This window comes from Balaenoptera ricei, chromosome 3, assembly GCF_028023285.1.
Source record: "Balaenoptera ricei isolate mBalRic1 chromosome 3, mBalRic1.hap2, whole genome shotgun sequence".
Classification (NCBI taxonomy): domain Eukaryota; kingdom Metazoa; phylum Chordata; class Mammalia; order Artiodactyla; family Balaenopteridae; genus Balaenoptera; species Balaenoptera ricei.
Genome location: NC_082641.1, coordinates 106,223,667 through 106,245,987, shown reverse-complemented (window position 1 = coordinate 106,245,987; position 22,321 = coordinate 106,223,667). Strand labels below are relative to the sequence as shown.

Sequence of the window (22,321 nt, the reverse complement as noted above, 5' to 3'; positions counted from 1 at the left end):
TGTTCTCATCATAATATAACACTATTTGTCCTTTCCACTCTCATTCTCTCTCAGGTGTATGTTGGAGTTTTCCAGGAGCCACACCAAGTGTAAGATCACTACTGATCAAACACAGAAGCAGATATGAAAATCTAGCTGTCCTCTATTAAGCCAGGTGGTAAAGAGATGTATAAAAGTGTTAAACAGTGCCACTCTTCTCACTAATTTTTTTTGTTTCATTTTGGAAAATGTAGTTATTTTTCATAAAAATGCATTTTATGTTATCACGAAATGAGGTGTTATTATAAACTAATAAATAGCTCTTTAAGATGTTCTCAGATTTTATTTGTAATATGGTAAATATCAGCAGATATAACCCATGTCGGTAGGGGTTATTTGGGCTCCTCGATTACTTTTAAGGGTGTATGAAAGGGTCCTGATTCCCAGACGTTTGAGAACCACTGACTTACTATTTTCAGAGCCACTGACTTACTATTAGATATCTAATTGATATCTCTATCTCCTCACCTAAAAGAGGAAGGGCCTCTAGTGAGGGTGCCTCAGATTAACAGAGAGCAAAGAGAAGCACACACCCTGGAACCAAGCTGACTAGGTTCAAATTCCAGCTCCACCATTTAATAGGCTTTGAGAACTTACACAAGTTACTTAACCTCTTTACGACTGAGTTTCACTACTGTCACAGGGAGATGATGATGATAATAATGGTACCTATAACAGTACTTGTGAGAATTAGGTGAGTTAATACATGGAGAGGTGGGATGTAAGCTACGAGCAGGCAGAGATCCTTGTCTCTTTTTATCAATTCCTGGCTCATAGTAAGAACTCAATAAATGTTGAATAAATAAAGCCCTTAGGACAGTAAAAGCCCCATACAGGGATTAGGTATAATCCTATGACTTTGTTTTTCCATGCATGCTTTCAATAGATCGCTTTGGCACTGTCATGAATCTGTCACTGTTTGCGGTGACTAGAAGACAAAGATGCTTGTGAAGGTGGGGCAGGGGGGGACTTGCCAAGCTCGTTGAGGTAGCCGCCGTGTTTCCAGTCCGCAGGCAGCGTGCCTGTGTAGTCCACCACAGGGCCCCTCTTCCCAGGATTCACATTTTTCAGGTTCACAAACAGCTGATTGTTTTTTGACTGTTAAAAATATAAACAACAAAAGATTTAAAGAGAAAATACAATATGGCATAGTGAAGTGTTACCCATCTGGGGAAAGCAAGTCCATGGCACGTGTCAAGGACCGGTCCTTACATGAGGATGCACCAAGAGGCCAAGGTGACCGCTTCCGACCTGGCAGGACTTAGAGGCAGCAGGAGTATGTGTCCCTAGGCCCCAACCCTTTCCTCCACTGCCGCAACTTCTCCATTTCCTGCCGTCGCTCTGTGCCAGTTAGACCTTACTTTGGTTTACATACATGGAATTTTGAACTGAAAAAAACAAATTCTTGGTCTGAGCTTTCCCATCAAACACTGTATGATCTTGTACGAGTCACTCTTAGCAGTTTTCTTAGCCATAAGCATGAGGATAAGATGACCTACTTTGTTCCCTCCCTGAATGGGAATAAGAACAAATGGTATGACAAATATCTAAGTCTCTGGAGAATGTGAAGTGCTATTTAACTATGAGGCACTATAATTAAAATCCAGCTGCACTGATTTAATTGCAACTGAATTAATTTAATTAGCTTGGTTTTCTTCTAATAGAGAGCTGGAATTAGACAACGGAGACTGGAAATATAATTCAGGCGCAGTTTGGAAGGGAGAAATGTTTGGGATTTCAGAGCACTGAAAGAGACCTGGGGGTGAACTGGGTGGTACCAGAGGAGCCACTCTGGGGCCTCCAACCTCTATGGGCATCTGTAAAATGGGATAATGACTCTTGATTCATAGGATTGGTGTGAAGATTAAATCATTCTAATCATTTTACAAATTTATATTTGTAAAATGATTAGAATTGCTTGGCACATAGTATCAGGTTGTTTCTATTTGATAATTTTTGACCCACAAAAATCCAGTTTCATGTGGTTTAAGTGAAAATAATTCATATTATTGTTGTTGCCATTACTCAAGTATGGGTGGCCAGGAAAGGGCACTAGAAGACAGGTGGTCACAAAAGTCAAACCTGGCAATTTTACCCAGGCCTGAGTCCGCTATAGGTTTGGTCTGAGACATTACTTTAGAACCTCATGCGATGTTAGAAACATTTTTCCAAAGAAGTGCAACGAAAACAGTACAAGTTGTAGAGACAGCGAGACTGACTCACCTCGCGGCAGCCTCACTCACAAGTGATGTTTGGAAGTGATTTAAATTCCCCATTACTTAGGGGTTTTTGTCAGTAAACCAGAGATCCTAATACACACCCATGGGATTGTTTAGAGGAATAAATGAGACAATAGATGTATGTACGTAGAACGGCAGCTGGCAAACAGTAGCCCTCATACACGCTTGTTCCTTCCTCTCTCCCCTGCCCACCCTCACTGGCTTAGACCATTTCCTCTCACCTTTGCGATGGTCATCCTGTCCCTGTTGTTGACGTGAGGGGATGTGGCACACGGGGTGAGTGTGTGGTAACTGGGATTGGTGAAGTAATGGCTGTTAGCATTTCCACCATTGCTGTGAGGAAGGGTTTCTGCCAGAAGAGAAGGAAATGGTTAAGATGGCAGGCTCCCTAAATGCCCGTGGGAAAGAGGGAAGCAAAATAACAAGAACAAATGTTCGGACTGCTTCCATATCACAGGCGGGACAGAATCCCCTCCTGCCCTGCATATGCAGCAAAGCCTCTAGAAGCAGCAGGCATCTGCCTTCCTACCTGCCTCCTGGAAAAGTGTGAAAGTATCCACCAACAACTGCTCTTTGCTTTGGAGCTTGTACGAGCTGGGAAGGCATCACTTTGAAGCTACTTCTGCTGTAACTTTCCTCTTTTTTTTAAACACTCGAATTCTTGACACAATATTCCGCACTAGAAATGCACTACTAAGTAAATCAGCTACTTTATGGATTCCCCCAGAATCACTTTATTTATAAACATGTAACCCACCTGAAATCCTTCAGTGATTGCCCCCAAATTAATAAATACCTTAAGTTTCCAAATTCTTCACTTATGTGGTTACTTCTTCTCAGGATTGAGCGTGTCACTTAAAAATTTACTTTTTATGGGGTCTTGTGACAGAAAGGAAGATTCAAAAGAGTTTTCTTAAAGAACAGCCTTGGTTCTTGCTAATCCCCCCAAACTGTTTCTTATATAACTTGGTTGCTGTGCAGCTAATGATTCCCATGGGCCCCAGGACAGGCTGGAAGGCACCTTGGAAGAACGCAAGGCCAGAGACAGAAGGCCGGGTCCTCATGCCTGACCTGCTCCATGACCTCGATAAAATTATGGCCACCTCCTCCTCTCCCCACCCTGTCCCCCACATATGACAACAGCTTGGGACTGGGTGCCCACCAAAGCTCCTTCCAGGTTGAAATTCCCAACATTTAAAGCAACCATATAATGAATCCAATTTTAAATCCCTCATAGAAGACAACAGTGATGATTTTACCACTGTTGTCACATAAAACACATTTCTAACAATGCATCTTCTCCAAACATAAAGTTTTCTCAAGGCTGATTGACAATAACAACGGGCAGCACAGCCCAAAATGCTCAGTTTCAAAGAACCAGGATGAAGCCTCATTTTTCAAGGAGTAAAATGCCTCTGGTGAGTCCAGTCTCACCTGAAATGGCATAGTCTGCATTCATGACCCTCATGGCGGGGGTGTAGGTGACTGCTGGCATGCTCGATTCCTTCCCCTTCTGCTTGTGTCTATAAATAATAAACAACGCCAGGAGGAACAGAACAACTAGGACAAGAATGATGATGCCCGCAATGGCCCCGATCTGGTAGGAATCAGTGGGGAGAGCTGTACTGGTTCTGCTTAAGCTGTTCAGATTTCCGACTATTATAACACCAGCTAGAAAAGGAGAAAAAGAGACGTGAGTAAGGATGACAATGTGCCGGATAAATATCTGGTCTCTATTTACAAAAATCTCCCACTGTGCTAATGCCTGGATATTTTCAGTTCACGAAATGTCAATTTAGAAACTTTTGGAAACAGAGAAGGAAGGAAAAACAAACATTCCTCATGTTCAGATGTTGTTGGCTTGTCCGTGCCCAGAAGAGGGCTTCTCTAAGACTCAAAAAAGAGACAGGATTTCCTGAACCCAAAGACTCAGCAGTAGGGTTTGAGAGCTTCTCACAGATTTCCAATTAAACGCTTAGATCAGCAGTTACTTGGGGGTAATAATTTATCTAATTTTTATTGTTCTTTATTTATTATCCAGCATTAAGCTTATGAATGGCTAACTCAAGTGCCCAACTTATTTTATGTCTATCCTTAGCATTTCTAAGAGGAAAGTAATTTTCCTTCCAGTCAAGAATAAGTCCATTAGAAATCTAGCCCAAGATCAGGATCTGTCTTGTCCTAATTTCAATGAGCCTTTTACCTCAGAAGATATGTTCTATGAGGTATTTTCTATGACAGAAAGGTCTGTCCCAATAATACCTGGTAACATCACCCTAAAACCTTACTCATTAAAATTCAAAATTTCATTTTACATAGTTCTTCCTTGAGTTCCATCAAGTGAAGGCACAAGTGGGAATGACAATCAAGAACCCTGGCATCTAAAAAAATTGATCTATACATTCTGAACTTTCCCTTAAGCTCTTAGGCTGCAGTTTCATCATCTGTAAAAGAGGAAATAATGAATACATCCTTCATGGCCTCCATGAAGGTACTTCCAGCTCAAATGTCCCTATGACTTTATGATTCTAAACGCTAGACCTTCTTATAAGACAGCCTGCCCCAAAAGGCAGGCACCAAGGCCAGTGTAGTGTGATTACAATGTATTTGTAACAACAATGTTATTGTGGAATATAACATTGTATTGTTATGATGGTCAAATACAAATCATGAGCATGTCAAAGTTATTTTATGAAAGAAAGTTAAATAGGAATACCCACATAGTTTACTGTTTAAGATGACTTCACTTACATCACTATATGAATTTTCTGAAGCCTTTACAGCCCATGTGTTTATGACATAGAGAAAGCACCACATGTGCTAGGAGCTCTCTGAAGGCCATGCTTCAGAACCATCTTTCTCAAGGGAGCCATCCACCCCAGAATCAGAATTGCCCAAGTAGGACTGACTATGTATATTGCAGGTAGTCCCAGGTGACTGTGATATACACCCTAGTTAAAAACCACAGGCACGAGTTTCTTGAAAGGTTAAACATGCACATACCATATGACCCAATCCTTCTATTCCTATGAACTTACCCAAGAGAAATGAAAGCCTATGTCCCCAAAGACTTGACGCACTACTGTTCACAATACCTTTATCTGCAGTAGCCAAAAACTGGAAACAATCCAAATGTCCATCACAGGAGAATGAATGGGTCAACAAATTACAGTATATCCATGCAATAGAATACTACTCAGCAATAAAAAGAACTGAAGTATTGATACACACAGCAACATGGTTCAAAAAGAATTATGCCGAATAAACAAAGTCAGACAAAAAAGAGTACAGTATGGTTCCACGTATACGAAATGCAAACTAATCTATAGTGACAGAAAGTAGATCAGTGATTGCCTGGGACCTAGTGGTGGCAGGGAGGGAACTTTGGGGGGTGATGGATGTATTCATTATTTTTATTGTGGTGATAGTTTCATGGGTGTATACATATGTCAGATTTTATCAAGTTGTATGCTTTGTGTTGTACATATGTGTTATATATATACGTGTGTGTATACATATATACAGTATAATTATATATATATATGTGTTGCTTTTTACAGGTTAATTATATTTCAATAAAGCTGAGAAAACTGTAGGCACAGTGGAAAACTCATGAGCTTTGGAATCAGACAAACCTGCTATCAAAACACTAACATATTCTAGATATATGTAACCTTGGGCAAATCACTCAACTTCTTTCAGCTTGAGTGTCCTCATCTGAGTAAGTATCCTTTACTAGCATCCTTACCTTGATCACATCGTGCCCCCTTCCATCCTGGGCTGCAGTAACAGGTCCCGGTGATGTGGTCACAGGTGGAATTATTCAGACAGTCACATATCTGGCGACAGCCATAGCCATATGTTCCTGCAGGGCACTCTGAGGAGAAGATGAGAGTCCAATGTAGCTCTCCAGCCTTGGGAACCTGGGGCAAGGGTCTTACTGTATGATCTGGTGTGCCTGGAGGCCAGCCCTTCCAGGGGATCCCTGTTCAGGGAGACTTAGGTACCACCTAGGGTGTCCTAGAGCTGGCTGGTGTTCCTTGAGTCACGCTGGGACTCACAGGCCAGGCAGCACAGGGCCAGAGACTGAGGCCCTCATCACAGCTCTGGGCACTTTCAGATTCTATTGTATGTACCCACCTCCCTGATGGAGGTTTGTAGAGAGTCTGTGGAACCCCAGTGGAACTGATGAAGATCATCACTAAGGGCAATCTGAGATGACTCCAGCAGGCAAAACTATGGGATGGAAGGGGACTACGCTGAAAAGTATAAACTAGAGATGCTTCTTTGAGAACATGTATATTTTACTGTAGGCTGTAGGATCCTCCTGAAGGCACATTCTGACTTGGATTAGCTGGGAGCAGGGGAAGAGGGAGAGGGCAAGCTTTGTTAATTCTCTAGGTAAGAACTTCATTTACCACAGAAAGGCTCAAAATTTGGATTTGCAGGTTGAAGACTGAGAGATTAAAATAGTGAGATTATTACGATGTAGTCGTGTAAGAGTTGGGCATGAATTTCAAAGAATATACTAGGCATGTTAAATGTAAAAATTATCATGACAAAATACTGATGTTTTTTGTAAAGTGAGCAGCAGGGGGCAATGTGCTGTTACTATCAGAGCTCTCTGTCAGACACAGGGTTTCTATTTACACATGAGCATTAGGAAAAGTCTCCAAAAATAGGAACATTTTAATTTGATATTCAGAGTAATCATGGAAGCACTTAAGATGTTTTTATTTAATAAGCCCATAACCATGCTGGCATTCAAGTGAAAGTCAGTTTAGAGCCTATTCTGGTTTCTAGGCATATATGTATGTGTATATATGTTTAGACATTTATACACATACACATAATATTTATATACACAAAGCAGTGTGCAGGCAACTGTGGGACTCAGTATCTGTTTCATGATTAAATGAACTAGCAGTGCAAAGCTAAAATGGGGCCATCTCTGTCCAGGCTGATTCCTGGATGTCACCCTTGTTATTTACTAGATGGGAGGATATGCAGATATATTCTAGAGTTTGGCACATAGACAGCCAGGCAAACCTGGCTGTCCAGTGGTGCTGTGAGGTTCTGGGGAGGGGTCGTGGAGGGAGAGTATTGCTTTGTTGCCCAAGTCCTACTATGCTGATCAACCTTTCCAGGCCACATTGCTCCTACAGCCATGTAATCTTTGTTGCATCCTTCTCAAGAGCATACCCTCTGTAAGCAGGAAACGTCCTGCACCTTTCCTGTCACTTATGGTGAAACAGTGAGCCTCATACGGCCCTAAGACCTGATTATTCATCTTGAACACTGAATGAAAGTCACAGAGGAAAGGAACAATAAACTACTTTGAAATACTCAGTCTAAGGCTCATGTTCTTACAGCCCTGTGAGCAGATGCATAGCTGCTGGGGTAGAAATGGAACCAGAAGGACGGGGAATTCCAATAGAGTATATGCTCCCTGAGTGGGATTTTTACAACAAAAAAATTGAAGGCAATATATTGTCTGGAAGGTTGTTAATACTCAGATGAGGAGTAGTTAGTGGAAACGGTATAAAAGCACTATCAAGAGAAGGTTGTCCGAAGCGTGGCCGTGTTTGCACGGACTCACCCCTCCCCCACGGCGGGGCTGGCACTGGGCTCCCAGCCCCTCTGCCCCCGCGCACCCAAGCTGGCCCTACCGAACGCACACCCCTCCGCTGCGAGACCCTGGCACGGCCTCTGCCGTGAGGAAAGCCTGACTGGCTCTTTGAAAGCTCTGAGCAGCCACGTTCCAAAAATAAGAAGGGGAGGAAGAAAGAGCCAGGATGAACAGATGGAAAACTTGAATTTTGTCTTCATCCTTGTAGCCACAGCCCCTCCACCCAGAGCGCTGATCAGTTCCTCAGAAGAAGAATTTTGAGGACAAGGATAGCCAGCAAGAATCCCAAGGTAGCGGGGTCTCTGGGAGGGGAAGGAAGTCAACCGCGCTGTTAGGGGACCAGCCATCAGGCGGAACAGCCTCAAAGCTGTGGGTCCTGCCTTCGCATCGTCAGGAGTTGGAGGGGAAATAACAGCGCCTAGAGGTGCCTCGCTCTCACACTCACTCTGCTCACACTGCTTCCCCATGAACCCGGTGCGGCAAGTACACTGTCCGGAGATGTGGTCGCAGTCGGCTCCGTTTTGACACCGGCATATCAAGGCGCAGTCCTTTCCATAGAAGCCCAGGGGACATCCTGTGCGAGAAGGAAGGACAGCAGAGTCAGGAGCCCGCTGAGGAGAAACCCAGCTCCGCCTCCAACATGTTTGTGTTTGAACCTGAAGGACGCTGAGCCAGTAGAGCGAGAATAAAGATAATGCGCATCGCAGCATCTCACAACGGCTTCTTTGAAGTCCCAAGATGGAGCTCTTGGGAGGAACTTGTACTTCACGAGCAGGCGGAAGAGCAGTTCCACGCCTGGGGCGGTTTAACCATCGCTGGTATCCCTGGAGGCAAGCTGGTGTCTTCTAACAAAACATTCCATCAATCCCATGGAAGTCCGGGGACGTTTCCTTTCATTTTTTTCACTCGACTACTAGAATCCTGGACTCAAATTCCATGGACTGAAATGAGTACTTTGTTAAAATTACCTACATGCTTTTACTTATAGTACAGAATGTCTCCAAGTCTGCTACTAGCCCTGTCATCCCTATCTGTTACTCTCTTATGTAATAGTATCTTCTTCAGCAAAGATGTGTGGTAGAATTCTGATCTTAAAAAAACCTGCACTTCATAGGTGCATTGTTAGAAAAAGCAATAAGCCTTCTTACTGCTGCACAATTTTCAAGACCCGGACTACTGGGGCCTTTGGGCTGAGGACATGCACAAGCCCTATTGGCTTTCCTGGGCCAGCAGCTGCCCTGCAGGAGTGTTTCAGGGCTCTCTGCCATCATGAAAACTTCAATGCGGGCTGCTCGACGGCTGTTTCCAAGCATCACATGTGCTTTTTAATCTTCCCTTTCTCTTATAGAAGTTTTAATGAAAGCTCAACTTTCAAGAAACAGAGGCAGAACATGGATGCCAGCATGCAATGACATCATTTCCACATATTTATTTAGCACCTACTCTGTGCCAGGTTCTTTTCCTGCATCCTCTCATTGAATCTTTTCAATAACCCAGAAACACAGGGATAGATATTCTCACCCTATGGATGGAAACTGAGTCCAAGTCACACAGCCAGCAAATGGCAGGATGGCAGGGCCACGATACAAACACAGGGAAGTCTGGCTCCAGACCCCATGTTCTTCCCGCTGTGCTGTGCTACTTTTACTTCAAAAGGTCCTCTGATTGAAGCAGGTCCTAATTTTAGAATTATGCACAATAACTTTTCCTTTTTCTTTTCTCTGAAGAGCTGAAAAACTTTCTATATATACAATCTTGGCAGAATATGCTTGAGACAACCTCCCTCCTCGTCAATTTTTCCTTTCAAATCACGGCTCAAGGTCTAAACCCCCTTCTAGAAACTTCCAAAAGACTTGTTCAGCCTGTTCTCTAATTATGTTCTCTAATTAGTATTAAATAAGAGTTGACTGATTTCTGACCCATCTTTCTTCTTCAGCTCATTTCCGTGATTTAAAATTATATATTGTTATTACTGATCACCATAATACATGCTTTCCTGTCTTGCCTCCTTTATTCCACTGAAGACAAGAGGGCAGAGATCAGTCTTCTTATCCCAACAGTGCTGAGCTGTGGAGTACTTTGTACATTATACCCTATGACGCTAAAAACCTCATAGAAGACGAGACAGTGAAGACATTGTGTGACATAAAATGGAGAAAAAGAACTAGTGGTTCTTAAAGCATGATCCCAGACTGACATCACCCCTTGGAAGGCTGTTAGCAATGTGAATCCTCAGGTCCCACCCCAGACCTAATGAATCAGACACTCTGGGAGCGGAGCCAGCAGTTGTGTTTATCCAGCCAGCCGGGTGATTCCAGAGCTCGCTAAAATTCGAGAACCACAGAATTGGTCTTCTCCAGGAGCACACGTTAGGTCAGGCAGTGAGGCTTGTTGTCTTCACTTCCTTTCTAATCACTGCCACTTATCCTAACCTTTGTGCTGCTAGAATAAATGACAGGGGATCTGAGCCATGTAAATAGGGCCTGGTGAAAGGAGAGAAGTGAAAGAAGCTGCACACCGTCACTTATAGCATCGCTCCACCTCAGTGTCCTGATATGACACAGGGACAGCAAACCTGGAACGTGGTATCTCTTAACTGCCTAGAGGAATTTAGATGTCTCAGGGTCACTGGGTGATGAAACCCTCCAATGCCAGGAACCTCGGGGAGCTCAGCTCATGCATGCGCAGGGCGGGGCCGTGTCCCCTGGGGTGGGCCCCCCCTTGGTGAGCCTCCAAAGGCATGCCACTTACTCTGAGTGCAGTAGAGGCCCGTCCAGCCCGGAGTACATTTGCATTCCCCGTCGTAGGCGCTGCAGAAGGCCCCGTTGTGGCAGTTGCACGTGTGGATGCAGTTGGGACCCCAGTGCGCAGGTGGGCAAGCTGAAAGCACAGCACGCATGGAGAGCTCTGTGAGAGTCCTGAGGCCAGTACCCCGAAGAGAGGATCCCACCCGCCTTACACAGCTCCTCGCGTGTGATAGGTCAGCAGTGAGCATCAGGACTGAGAAAGACCGTGCTCCACATCTGTCTCAATTCCAGATGGTAATGCTGATGGCGACAGCAGCCATCATGACGGACATGGTATTGGTACACAGACTGCAGGGCGAGGTGGGCAGAGTAAACATCATTCCAAATTTACAGATTTAGTTATTTAACAAATGCACATTGAGACCTATATATGCCCAGCACTGTTCTAGGCCCAGGGGAGATAGCAGAGAACAAGACAAGGTCCAGACCACTCTCTGAAAGCTTGTATTTTAGTAAGGGAGGCAGGCAAACCAACCAACCACCCAACCACCCAGCTGGCCAAAAAAATAAGGGCAGTAAGGACTATAAGAAAAAATAAAATAGGGAAAGGGGGACAAGAATGATGGGGGCTACTCCTTTACGGAAGGCCTCTCTGAGGAGAGGACATTTGACCAGAGACCATATGGGCAAGATGGTGTGACTCGAGAGAAGTTAAGGAACCCAAGGTCATATAATTCACGTCTGTGATGTCTAAACCTGCACGTGTCACTCTACTCTAGAGCTGTCCCTAGAGGCTTGTTTTAAACGTGAAGGTTCCCATTTGTTTGTAAGACTTGGTTTACTATAAAAACTCTTAATTGGACAAAGCGGAAAATAATCAAATTAAATCATTAGGGGTCATCTCCCACTGAAGAGCAATCAGAACCTCAGATAAAGTATCTGTGAAATAACGTTTAAATTATGGGGTAAAATGATTTGATTTACCAAAGAAGTACTTTTTATTCATACTAACACTTCAAGAACTACTTAAAAGAAGAAACACAATTTCTATATGGTTATCCAGTAGGGAATATGGCCCCAAGAAGATAATAAATAAATATGAAGTAATTAAAAAATGAAAAAATTTTCTCCCGTAATTGTGTGTACCATTTTTGCCCAAGAGCAAGGGAAAAATCATAGCTGACACTTGAAGTCTGGAATGAACTTCTGAATGGATTTTCTGAGTACAAGACCCTCATTTTACAAATGAAGAATCATTTTAGTGAATAAGCAAAGTGCTACCTATTTAGGTTCTTTCCGAGACATGAGTTGGATTTAAATTCAGGACCACTGCATAGAACTCTTACTGAGGGGAAAAAAGCCACTTAAAAATTAAATAACATATCTTATAATTATTCATATAGTCTTTCTTGATTATTTAAATACTCATACTTCAATCCTAAAGAATTTGAAAACAAATGTAAATAAATGGTTGATCAGTTGTTCCCAAACAAGACTTACGTTGAGAGCAGTCACTGCCGATCCAACCTGGGTAACACTGACAAGATCTGTCAATGGGGTTACAGGTTCCATTGTTGGTACAGGTGCAAATTCCTGCACAGTTTTTCCCAAATCTGCCACTGGGACACACTGTGAATAAATCATAGGTCAGAAACTCACAATTACATCTCATCTCACAGAACCCTAGACTCAGGATAGGAAATGACTTTAAAGGTCATCAACCCAGCCGTCCATTTGGTAGCTGCCTCCACTCAAGAGCATCCCTCATCCTGAATGAGCTCATTTTTACAAACATCTGAAGCCAACGACCCTCATTAAGGCAACACAAATCAGGAGACATCACCACATTTCTAGAAATCTTCCTGGCTCCTTGCTCAGGGAGTCAAAATCCTTCCTCATATTGATTTTTCATGGAAGGCTGTTTCCAATTAAAACTGAAAAGTAGCACAGCTCAGAGAATAAAGAGATTGTGCCGGACTGGCAAGCCAGCTTTTCCAAAGCTCAGAGTCATATTTACAGAAGCTGCAGCCACAGCATGCCAGAGGCATCGCTAGCTGCTAGCTGAAGACGTGCGTGTCCTTTGGGAAGCCTCAGGACAGGCTGCATGGGGCCTGCTCACCACCACGTATTTCTCCCAAAGCCTGCGCACCCTACCTTCATTGCAGAGGGCGCCTGTGAAGCCAGGCAAGCAGTCACACAGGCCTGTGATGTGGTGGCAGGGCCCACTGCTGTGCACACACTGTGGACACGTCTGGCTGCAGCGATGCCCATAAAAACCGGGGGAGCAGACTGAAAACAGAAAGGAAATAGTTATCTTCCCGGAGATGTGTTTCTCTCTTATTCCACATAAGGATCTAGTTCAAGTTTGAGGTAAGAAAAAAAAATTCTTTTTAATGATTCCGAGAATTTTCCAAGTATAAAACAACAACAAAAGGAACGAGGGCACTCTTTAATAATGAAAAGAAGCCAGTAAACTCTGAATTGCTTCAGGGCAGGCAAAATGTCTTCGTTCTCTTTATCTTCCCATTTATGGCCCCAATTAGCTCGAAGCTTGGCATAGAGCAGGGGCTTGAGGAATTTTTGTTGAGCAAATAAATTAAAGAAATAAAATTCTAAATACGAACAAGGCCCAAATAAATACTTTCAAGCCACACGTTAATCCTTTATTCTTTAAGAGTCATTTCTGGCAATAAATAGATCTACAGTCAGAATTAAAAGATTGTTCCTCCTCAAAATGGTCCAGGTTAATGACTGTGATTGAAAAGTGAAAAAGCAAAATGCTTTGTAATTAGGTTCTTCCCAAGACGTTATTTGGATTTAAGTATAGAATGACAGCATAGAACCCTTAATGCAAAAAATCATAATTAAAAAAATAGAATAATGTATCTTACAATTAGTCATATATTCCTTTCTTCATTACATTTACTAAAAGATTGAGGGAAATCTTATGGATCACTCCCTAACTCAAAAATTCTATTGACCAATGTCACCAGCTCCGCAATCCTATTTTTCCCTGAGCACTGGCTTTCAGACTACTAGAAGGATGTATGATTTGCCGCAAAGTTTGGCTGGTGTTGACTTCTGGTAATTGAGGTAAGGCCAATGCCCAAATGGTTGAATAAAATATTTACAGGTCAATGGATTTCTGGAACACCATTTGCAAGATTTAAGGCAGGATCAAGAAACTGGTGATGATGCCAATGAGGCAATGAAATCATTCCTGAGAAGAAATGGCTAAAGCCCCATCTGTTAGGTTAGTCCTGAAGGTTGGAAAGAAGGAAGCCTTTGGGGAAGGGCTATCGAGTGAGGACAGCTCTGCAAAGGACAGGGTGACCTCGCCACTCTCCCCTGCCCTCGACTGCAACAGAACACTTCTATGAGTTGAGGGGTGGGACAGAGATCAGGATTCTGTACACGGTGATCTGAGAAGGGAAGGTGGAAACTGCCGTCTAACGAGACACTTACTTCTCTGACAAGTGGTGCCTCGGAACCCTGGCGCACACTCGCAGATGCCGTCGTCAGGGGAGCACGAAGCCCCGTTTTTACAGTAGCAGGGCAGAGAGCAGTTGGGGCCCCAGCGTCCCTCAGCGCACACGCTGTCACAGTGGATACCTGAAACAAGGCACACGGGCAAGGCTGAGTGAGGAGCCGTTGGGGCGGGCGCCTGGGATGCTAAGTCAGAGACCAGGACCAAGGTCACCATATCGACTCTGAGGTATCACGGGCAGCAGTGAGTGGGCATGATACAAGGCTTAAAATCCACTTATACACATCAATACATCATCATATATTGGATCGTATATCATATCGTCATAACATTAAAATAATCCCAGAACTGTTTTCTGTGGTGTCATGAAGGAGAAGGAATAGAACATCTTTGTTATACTGATTTTTCTTCTTTAGGAGGAGAGAGCAGAGGAGAAGCCCAAGGGCTCTGTCTATTGAAGGCAAAATTTATCAAAAATACTATATCCTTTAGCCTCCGGCAACTTCCTCCCTTCCCCATTCTTTGTTTTTATGGAGAAATGGACAAAGTGTAAAAATATAAGGTTGAAGCAAAAGGTGGTTAAATTGTTTTACGTAAAGAAAATCTTCCCCTGGAGCAAACAAATAAACACAGTCTTAAAATATTTTGAAAATACAGTGTGCAAGACAGAAAGATATACTAATCTGTGCCACCAAATTCCTCTTTAAACATTTAATCTGCCATTGGGCAGACACAGGCAGAATATCACAAATGATGTTACTCATAGCTGTTGTCTAAGCTATTGATTATTATGAACCCATATGCAGGTGTTTAACTCTCAATCTGGAAATAGAGAAACTTTAGAGTCAGTTTCGAGTGAACAAATGCCTAAAGGAAACAAAGAAAATCCAAAGTTGCAAAAACTAAAAATAAAACCAGGTTTTATTTGAGATAAATGGAAGTTTCTTTTGTAAATCTGTATTCGAAATGCCACAGAGGGCTCTTTCTTGTAAGTCAGAATACTTCACAACTCAAAGAAATGCTCCTTGCTTTGAGAGGCAAGAAGAATGAGTTATAATTAGGAGCGAACTGGCGACTGCTGGCCTCAGACCAAGTGAAAACACAGTAGGAACAAGCCCACTCCCACTCTGACGATTCCAGAACACGAACTCCGCCCGCACCAAGGAGGCTGACAAGGCCCTGTTTTGTATTAAAGTTTCTGCTCCTAAATTGATTAGGAGAAAAGTTACCATGGCCCAAACCTTAACACAGAAGCAGCCCCAAACCATAAAGTGAACGTTGCTAATTGGTGGCCAGTCATTTCTGCTGAAATAGCTCCACTTTTGACTGTTCCTGTTTTTCTCCATCTGAAAGTCTTCTGCATGGTACAGGCTGTTAAATAGGCATGAAAAAGCACAGACCTCATTGTGTTTCGCTTGAACTTACAACAGACTGTTATTTTAGCTTGGCTGCTGGCTGAAGAAAGGCAAGCAGGCCTGTTAGAAGCCAACTGGGGTTTAAGTGTTCCCCATAAAATAAAATGCGGAATTTTGGCCTACTATGATATTTTCTTTCTTGAGTTCACAAATATTTGATCTTTCAATTCTCTTTCGAAAAACTGAGATGGAATTGCAAATGTTACGCTCCCCAAGTGTGCTAAAGCTGCCCCAGAGTCTTAGCTGGTGTTTTGACTCATAGCTCTACTAGGCAGAAGCATCAAATGGATTGAGGAGCCAGCCACTTTGAAAGAGGCTGCAGGGGTTTCCCTGGTGGCGCAGTGGTTGAGAATCTGCCTGCCAATGCAGGGGACACGGGTTCGAGCCCTGGTCTGGGAAGATCCCACATGCCGCAGAGCAACTAGGCCCATGAGCCACAATTACTGAGCCTGCGCGTCTGGAGCCTGTGCTCCGCAACAAGAGAGGCCGCAATAGTGAGAGGCCCGCGCACCACGATGAATAGTGGCCCCTGCTTGCCACAACTAGAGAAAGCCCTCGCACAGAAACGAAGACCCAACACAGCCATAAATAAATAAATAAATAAAATAAATAAACCCAAAGTTTAAAAAAAAAAAAAAAGTAAGCTGAAATATTTAGTTTAAAAAAAAAAAAGAAAGAGGCTGCAAATCTAAAGTTTGTTTTCCATATTTGAAAGAAGTACCCATAAAGGTAACCCGCTACAGGCTTCACTCTCTATTCAAGTTCAAGTTCTGAGCTCTGATGGTGAGTCAGGACTCCTATTTAGCAGCAGCTAATATGGGACACCTGCTTCATAGAGATCCAGACGACCCTGGCCATTTTGGTCTGGAGCTACCCAGGCAAATCCGAGTTAGGATTTTAAAGAAGTGGAAGCTGAATGATTATCTGGTTAATCTGAAAATCATCCTGAAAATTAGTCCTGATTTTTGACACTTTTTTTGTGGGATAGGAGTTTGCGGGAGGTGGAGATTTAGCCATTTATGGTGATTTAGCTTATCAACTACTTACCAAATCTCTACATGACAATAAATGCAGTTAAGATGGAATACACTTTAGATCAAAAAGCATATGCTGCTTTGTCACATTAGAGATTATCATGATTTATGTATTAATTAGCACATTCTCAATCAAAGCATGTCAAGAAAAATGATGCCAGGGCAGATTGGCAAATCAGAATAAAGTGATCCTTTATTTCATATCTGTTTCCTCTTCTCTAGTAGGTTTGTCCAGCTGGTTAACATAACCATCAGTTACAATCAACTTTATCGAGGTAATTTTCATAGAAGTAACAAGGCCCCCGATATAGCAAGGAGATCCATTGCAAAGATAAGCTTTTTTTCACATGATTTACCCATCATTTCATTTCCAGAGAATCACAGGGAATTCTAGAGATCATCTATCAAGCCTTCTGTCTCCAATCATATGAGCATATTTCAATAGAACCAAGCTTACGTTTAAATAACTTTTATTTTAGGGCTGCAAATAAGTCTTTCCTTGGCAAGTAAATTATAACAATTCTATTACCAACTCCCTTTAAAAATTCAATTCCTGTTTTTTTTCCTCTATCACTAGTAAAAGTGAGTCATCATTTTGCAGATATTAATGCCAAATCTATTTGGAGACAAATATAAAGCATGTTTCAGTCAAGGGGCAACTCCAGGAAAAAAGCATGACGCTGTCTTTTTTCCTCTTGCTGCACCGTTTTCTCCTATTGCTATTCCTCCCCTCTGGACCTCTGCGCCCTCCTGTTATCTTTCGTTTCATCTTACAGTCAGAAAAAGATAAGATAAATGTATTATTTCTGAGGTGTTATCTTCTCTAGAAAATATTAGTATTTTAAGACAGGATACATGTTACAAGCCTAAGAAATAAATCTCTAACTGTGGAATTTCAGGCAGTGAGGGCTGACTGAAATTCAGGAGGTAGTACTGGGGTAAGTGCTTCTCTAGGTCACACTTGGTATATGGCCACTGATGTGACCTCCATATAGGGTTAACCCTGCAATGAAACTTTCTCCAGGATAGGGAATTGTAAGTTTGCTTTAACCATTTTTTGGGGGGGAGGGGCTGTGTGTTTTGTGTGTGTGTGTGTGTGTGTGTGTGTGTGTGTGTGTATTTGTGTATGTGTTTTATTCCTTAATTATTTCCATTGTTCTCATCCTACTCTTTGCCAACCTTGCTGGAGTGCTATAAGACATCTTTTTCTTACCTTGTTCGTCAAAGACAGAAAAGAGAATTCAGCTCAATAAACATTCAAGGGGTCTAGAAACTGCTGGCTTGCTCTTGAAAGGTTCTCTAAGAAAGACCTCCAATTCTAGAGTGATAATGGCCCCAGAACAGGCATATCCAACCCTGTATGGGGATCATGATTAGGGAAGGAGTTAGCTTGTGAAGGTGGAGGAGGGTCCCAGGCTAACAGAATGGTGGGTGCAAGGTTCAGGCCCTAAGAAGTATGTGTCTATCCTTCAGAAATCACAAGTGTTGGGGACAGCTGAAATTGGTGCTGGGAAAAGCAGGAAAGGCAACGGGGCAGCAGGCAGTGGTCACGTAGGGAAGAGCCAAGGATGCCATGCTATGGAGTATGAGCTTCCTCCTGGTGTTAACAGGGACCAGATGGACAATTAAGTAGGAGAGAGGCATAGTTAGATTTGTTCTTTGTAGGAGGGAAGATGATGGTTTGAAGACGTTGAGCCTGGAAGAAAGAAGACATGTCAGGTCTCTATTTTGGGTTACTCAAGTAAAAAGTGATAATAATGACAAGGTCTTGAATGAAATCAATGGCACCTGGGGGCAGGATGAATTCCATAGAGGTGCAGGAGAGAATGCAGATGAAAGACCATCCGCCTGCCCATATTCCATCCAGGGTAGTTTAGGAATTCTGGCAGCTCTGTGAGGGAGAGACGGATGATGCCTGCTTTTGTTCACTGCAGTGCCCAGCACATGGAGGGTGTTAAATAAATGTTTGTTGAATGAGTCAATAAGCACAGTTCCTCTTTCCAACATAATATTCAGAACCATTTTCCAGCTGTATGGAACAACCATATCGTTCTTTGCTTCTCTGAAGAAGTTACAAGAAGAGCACTCAAACCAGGAAGCCCAACACGTTAATGTTTTGTGTACCTAAAATGGGGACTCTTCCCAGCTAAGGGGGTGGAAATGTCTGCCCTGCTTATTTTGGGCAAGACGACTTTGATGAGCTCAGGTCTGTGATTTTAAATGTTAGTCCAGATTATAAAGCAATAGAAGAATTATGGGACATCTTAAGGAAATTCTTTTGGAATGTTTATCAAAGTACAGATAGAGGCTTTAATACGAGTTACTTCAGGAAACAACTTCCTACACTATTTGGAAGAAGGGACAAAATCGGAAGGGGATATCTTTAAATTTGCAGGACTCTCTGGTTCAATGGAAGCATTTTTTCCTGATAAATGTTCTAACACTGATAAGGAGGTCTGTGCAGGACTGTTTTTGCCAGGACTGAGGACAAAGAGCTCTTTGATAGCCTTCACGAGTTGCTAGGCAATGGCTGAGTGATCGTGATAAACTTCAGCTAAGCAGCTCTAAAGAAATGTTCGTGCATTTAATGCCTGATGCATTATGCCCACGGCCTCCACATGAAATCAGCATTCACTAGGCATTTGTGATTGCATGAATGCAGTAAATAAATCATCTGGGGTGTCATTATTTCCCCTCTCAGAGATCTAACCTAAACTCCTTGTCTTGCTTAATTGTTTATATTCCTTATGCAAGTATTGCAATATTTGGGGCGTTAATGAATGAAGGAAATGATTTTGATTCGATGTCTTGTTCCTGAGCAACGAGCTACTAAATATCTATTAGAGCAAAGAGTGAGATTTGTTAATAATCACTGGGCCTGGTGATTATAGGAGAGAGGAGCTAAATTATTTAGTCATAACATTGTCTCTGCTTTTCTAATCCTCTGGACACCTGAAGCGGAGGCGTATGGCAGTGTAGACAAGTGACTCCCTGGCCTATCCACCTCTGCCCACACAATGGCTTCCCTGAGAGTCATGAGTGTCTTCCTGCCGGCCAGGAGCCGGTGCCACCTCATCGTCCTGTTCCTAGCACCGAAGCACTGCGGTTGCATGCAACATGGAGATACTCAATAAATGGTTGTTAAATCAAATTTTTCTCTTTCGATACCATAAACGTTAAAGGTCCATTAAGAAGGAACTGCTATATTGGTAGCCAAGTTGAAAAAAAACTTGATAAATAAATAATGTAAATCAGAGATGTTTGTATTTGCAGTGGCAACACAAAACACCAGAGAGCACGGCCTGCCTTAGTCCGGGCCCAGATAAAAGCAAACAGAACAGAATGCCGGGCAGATTAGGGATCTGGAAGCTTGGCTTTTACAACAGCCTTTCTTTTGGGAGGGCGAGCCCCTCCCTCCACCCTCACTTTAGGGACCCCATGTTCTGCTTTTAAATTACTCCCTCCCCCAGGACCATGTGACAGACAGACATATGCATGTGCTACACATTTCCCACCCTCCTGCCCCAATATCTTAAAGGGTCAAATAACGAGTCACTTGCACTTGTGGCTGATTGGGTGCAAAGCAAGTTGATTAAAACTCACGTGCACTTGAATTTGCACTCCTATGTCACTTGACAAAGAAAGGTGGGTCTCCCCTTACTATGACAATTCAGGCATCACTGATCAGTGCCCGAAGCAGCAGCTCCCTTCCTCAGCTGCTCAAACTCGGTGTGTGTGGGGAAACTTAGAAAGGGGGGCCGTCCTTCTGGAGAGGGGCTAGGACCACTGCAGGCCTGGTTCTGCTTGCTGGGAAGAGTAGAAAAGCTGGCCGCTTCTCATGAAGTTGCCTGCAGTGTTTCCTCTTTCCAGTGCCCCCCTTCCTGGCTGGGCCCAGACGAGCACCCCACCTCTTCCTACTCTCCTTTCCCCTCCTCATCATTATCCACGCCTTGCTAGTCCCACTCTCTTTCCTAAGACTCCTAGACTTTGCTTTGGCATCTTAATCTCTTTTCTCTCAGTTTAGCATTTAACTTTTTTGTTCTGGAATGAATGTATCTCTAACCCTCCTCTAGTCTTTTGCCACTGACTATGAGGTTTTCTGTCGCAGAAATGCTCCCCTGGACTCCAACCTCTTCAATCACTACAGTAGTAAGGTAGAGCAGAAGTCAACCCACAGATGGGTAATTGCCCCTGCAATTACTGGGGTAACTTTTTAAATAACAGACAGGGCCAACAAGTAAGGTTGTGCAGGTTGTACACTGCACAAGAGCCCCTGGCTAAAGGGCTAAGTTAGAGCAGAAATCCAGCTCGTTGCATTCTACCACCAAGAAGCACACTCTGAGGGAATTCCAAACCTTTTCCAAATTTGTCCAAACGGTACTTTATGGGCTGGCAATGGCTCCATCCTCCTCCTCATGCACCCTCTAGATTGTCATTTAGTAGGTGTGAAGTGGGGATCAGGAATATATGAGTTATATGAGTTAAAGGAGTTCCCAGGTGACAGTGATCTTAGCCAGGGTCGGGAACCAGCCTGGAGACTGCATATCCTCCCAGACAGCTGGAATGAAATCTTGATTAGCTGTAACACTCAGCAAAGAGGTGATCTGGCTGACTGAAGTCAGAGCAGAAAGGAAGGAAAGAAAAAATCAGCATGTTTCTACTCTTTTTGGAAAAAACTTTATAAAGCATATCACTCCACTACTCTGGAAACACACATACACACACACACATACACCTAATTATATTTCACTGACACCTGGAATTTCAGAAAAATGATTTTGAAGAGTCAGTCTCATTTTATTAGACTGTGTGTGTGTGTGTGTGTGTGTGTGTGTGTGTGTGTGTAGCAGAGGTGTGGGAGAAAGAGCCCAGGACACAGCCTATATCTTGTTGATGTTTCATTTTTTCCCATTTTTTAATGCAGTCTGCCTCTGTTTGATAAAGTAACCAATTGGCTAAACACATCAATAAATTAAGGTTTTAATTAACAACATATAATAAAAGTGCATGTCTCTTCTTTTGAAAAATGCTACATTTCTTTTGGAAATAGTATCTGGATGGCAGATGCAACTTTTGGTTAATATTTATGGTAGTACATTTTGAAAACTTATTTTATGACTAGGTAAAATGGGACTATCAATTATAGTAGAAATAAATAAGAGTCTTGTTTCCTTTAAAAAAGAAGACCGTCAAACATTAGAAAAGAGAGTGAAGTTACAAGGATGGTGATGAGCCCCTTGGTGAGAAAGCAAGCTGACTTCCTCAGTATATCATGTCAGTGCCTGACTTCCTCAATGTGGGTATGTCAGTTTCTTTGCAAAGAGGGATAAAGGTCTCTTGACCCTTCTTTCTGGCTCCATACTCCTAGGCCAGATCAGCCTCTCCCCATCCTCAGCGGTTGAGCACATTTGGTGCCTCTACAGTATCTTGATGATTTGGTCAAGGGAAGAGCCCAGGTCCCTGTGTTAGATTTCACTGATTCCTTCATAAAAGCCTCAGTGTCATCCCACATACTTGCTACCCTCTCCAGTGATTCTCAACATTTCACCTAGAACAATCTCCACAATAAGGAGGAAGGAAACAGAATCACTTGCTTCCCTGGACTGAGGTTACTTATTTTGCCCCAAACCTGATATCTAAAGGAAAAGCAAAGCTTTCTTCATATTTTGAAATGTCCTTATGAGGTACTTACTCAAAACAAGTATGTGATGAAAAATGATGAGTCTACCC

The 22,321-nt window shown here is 42.9% G+C and overlaps 1 protein-coding gene across 12 annotated transcripts in view; it reads right to left on the bottom strand.

Annotated features, from left to right (window-relative positions):
- The window catches only part of MEGF10 (multiple EGF like domains 10), a 364,824-nt gene that overhangs the window by 7,371 nt on the left and 335,132 nt on the right, over positions 1-22,321 (bottom strand). For 11 of the 12 annotated variants that reach the window (XM_059916984.1, XM_059916982.1, XM_059916993.1 and 8 more), the window contains 9 exons: positions 14,121-14,267; positions 12,810-12,944; positions 12,156-12,284; positions 10,660-10,788; positions 8,354-8,482; positions 6,028-6,156; positions 3,714-3,950; positions 2,501-2,628; positions 1,014-1,137 (listed from right to left, as the gene is read on the bottom strand). In XM_059916984.1, the coding sequence (XP_059772967.1) occupies positions 1,014-1,137; positions 2,501-2,628; positions 3,714-3,950; positions 6,028-6,156; positions 8,354-8,482; positions 10,660-10,788; positions 12,156-12,284; positions 12,810-12,944; positions 14,121-14,267 (1,287 nt within the window). The remainder of the gene's footprint in view (positions 1-1,013; positions 1,138-2,500; positions 2,629-3,713; positions 3,951-6,027; positions 6,157-8,353; positions 8,483-10,659; positions 10,789-12,155; positions 12,285-12,809; positions 12,945-14,120; positions 14,268-22,321) is intronic. The other variant, XM_059916994.1, reaches the window with a different exon arrangement.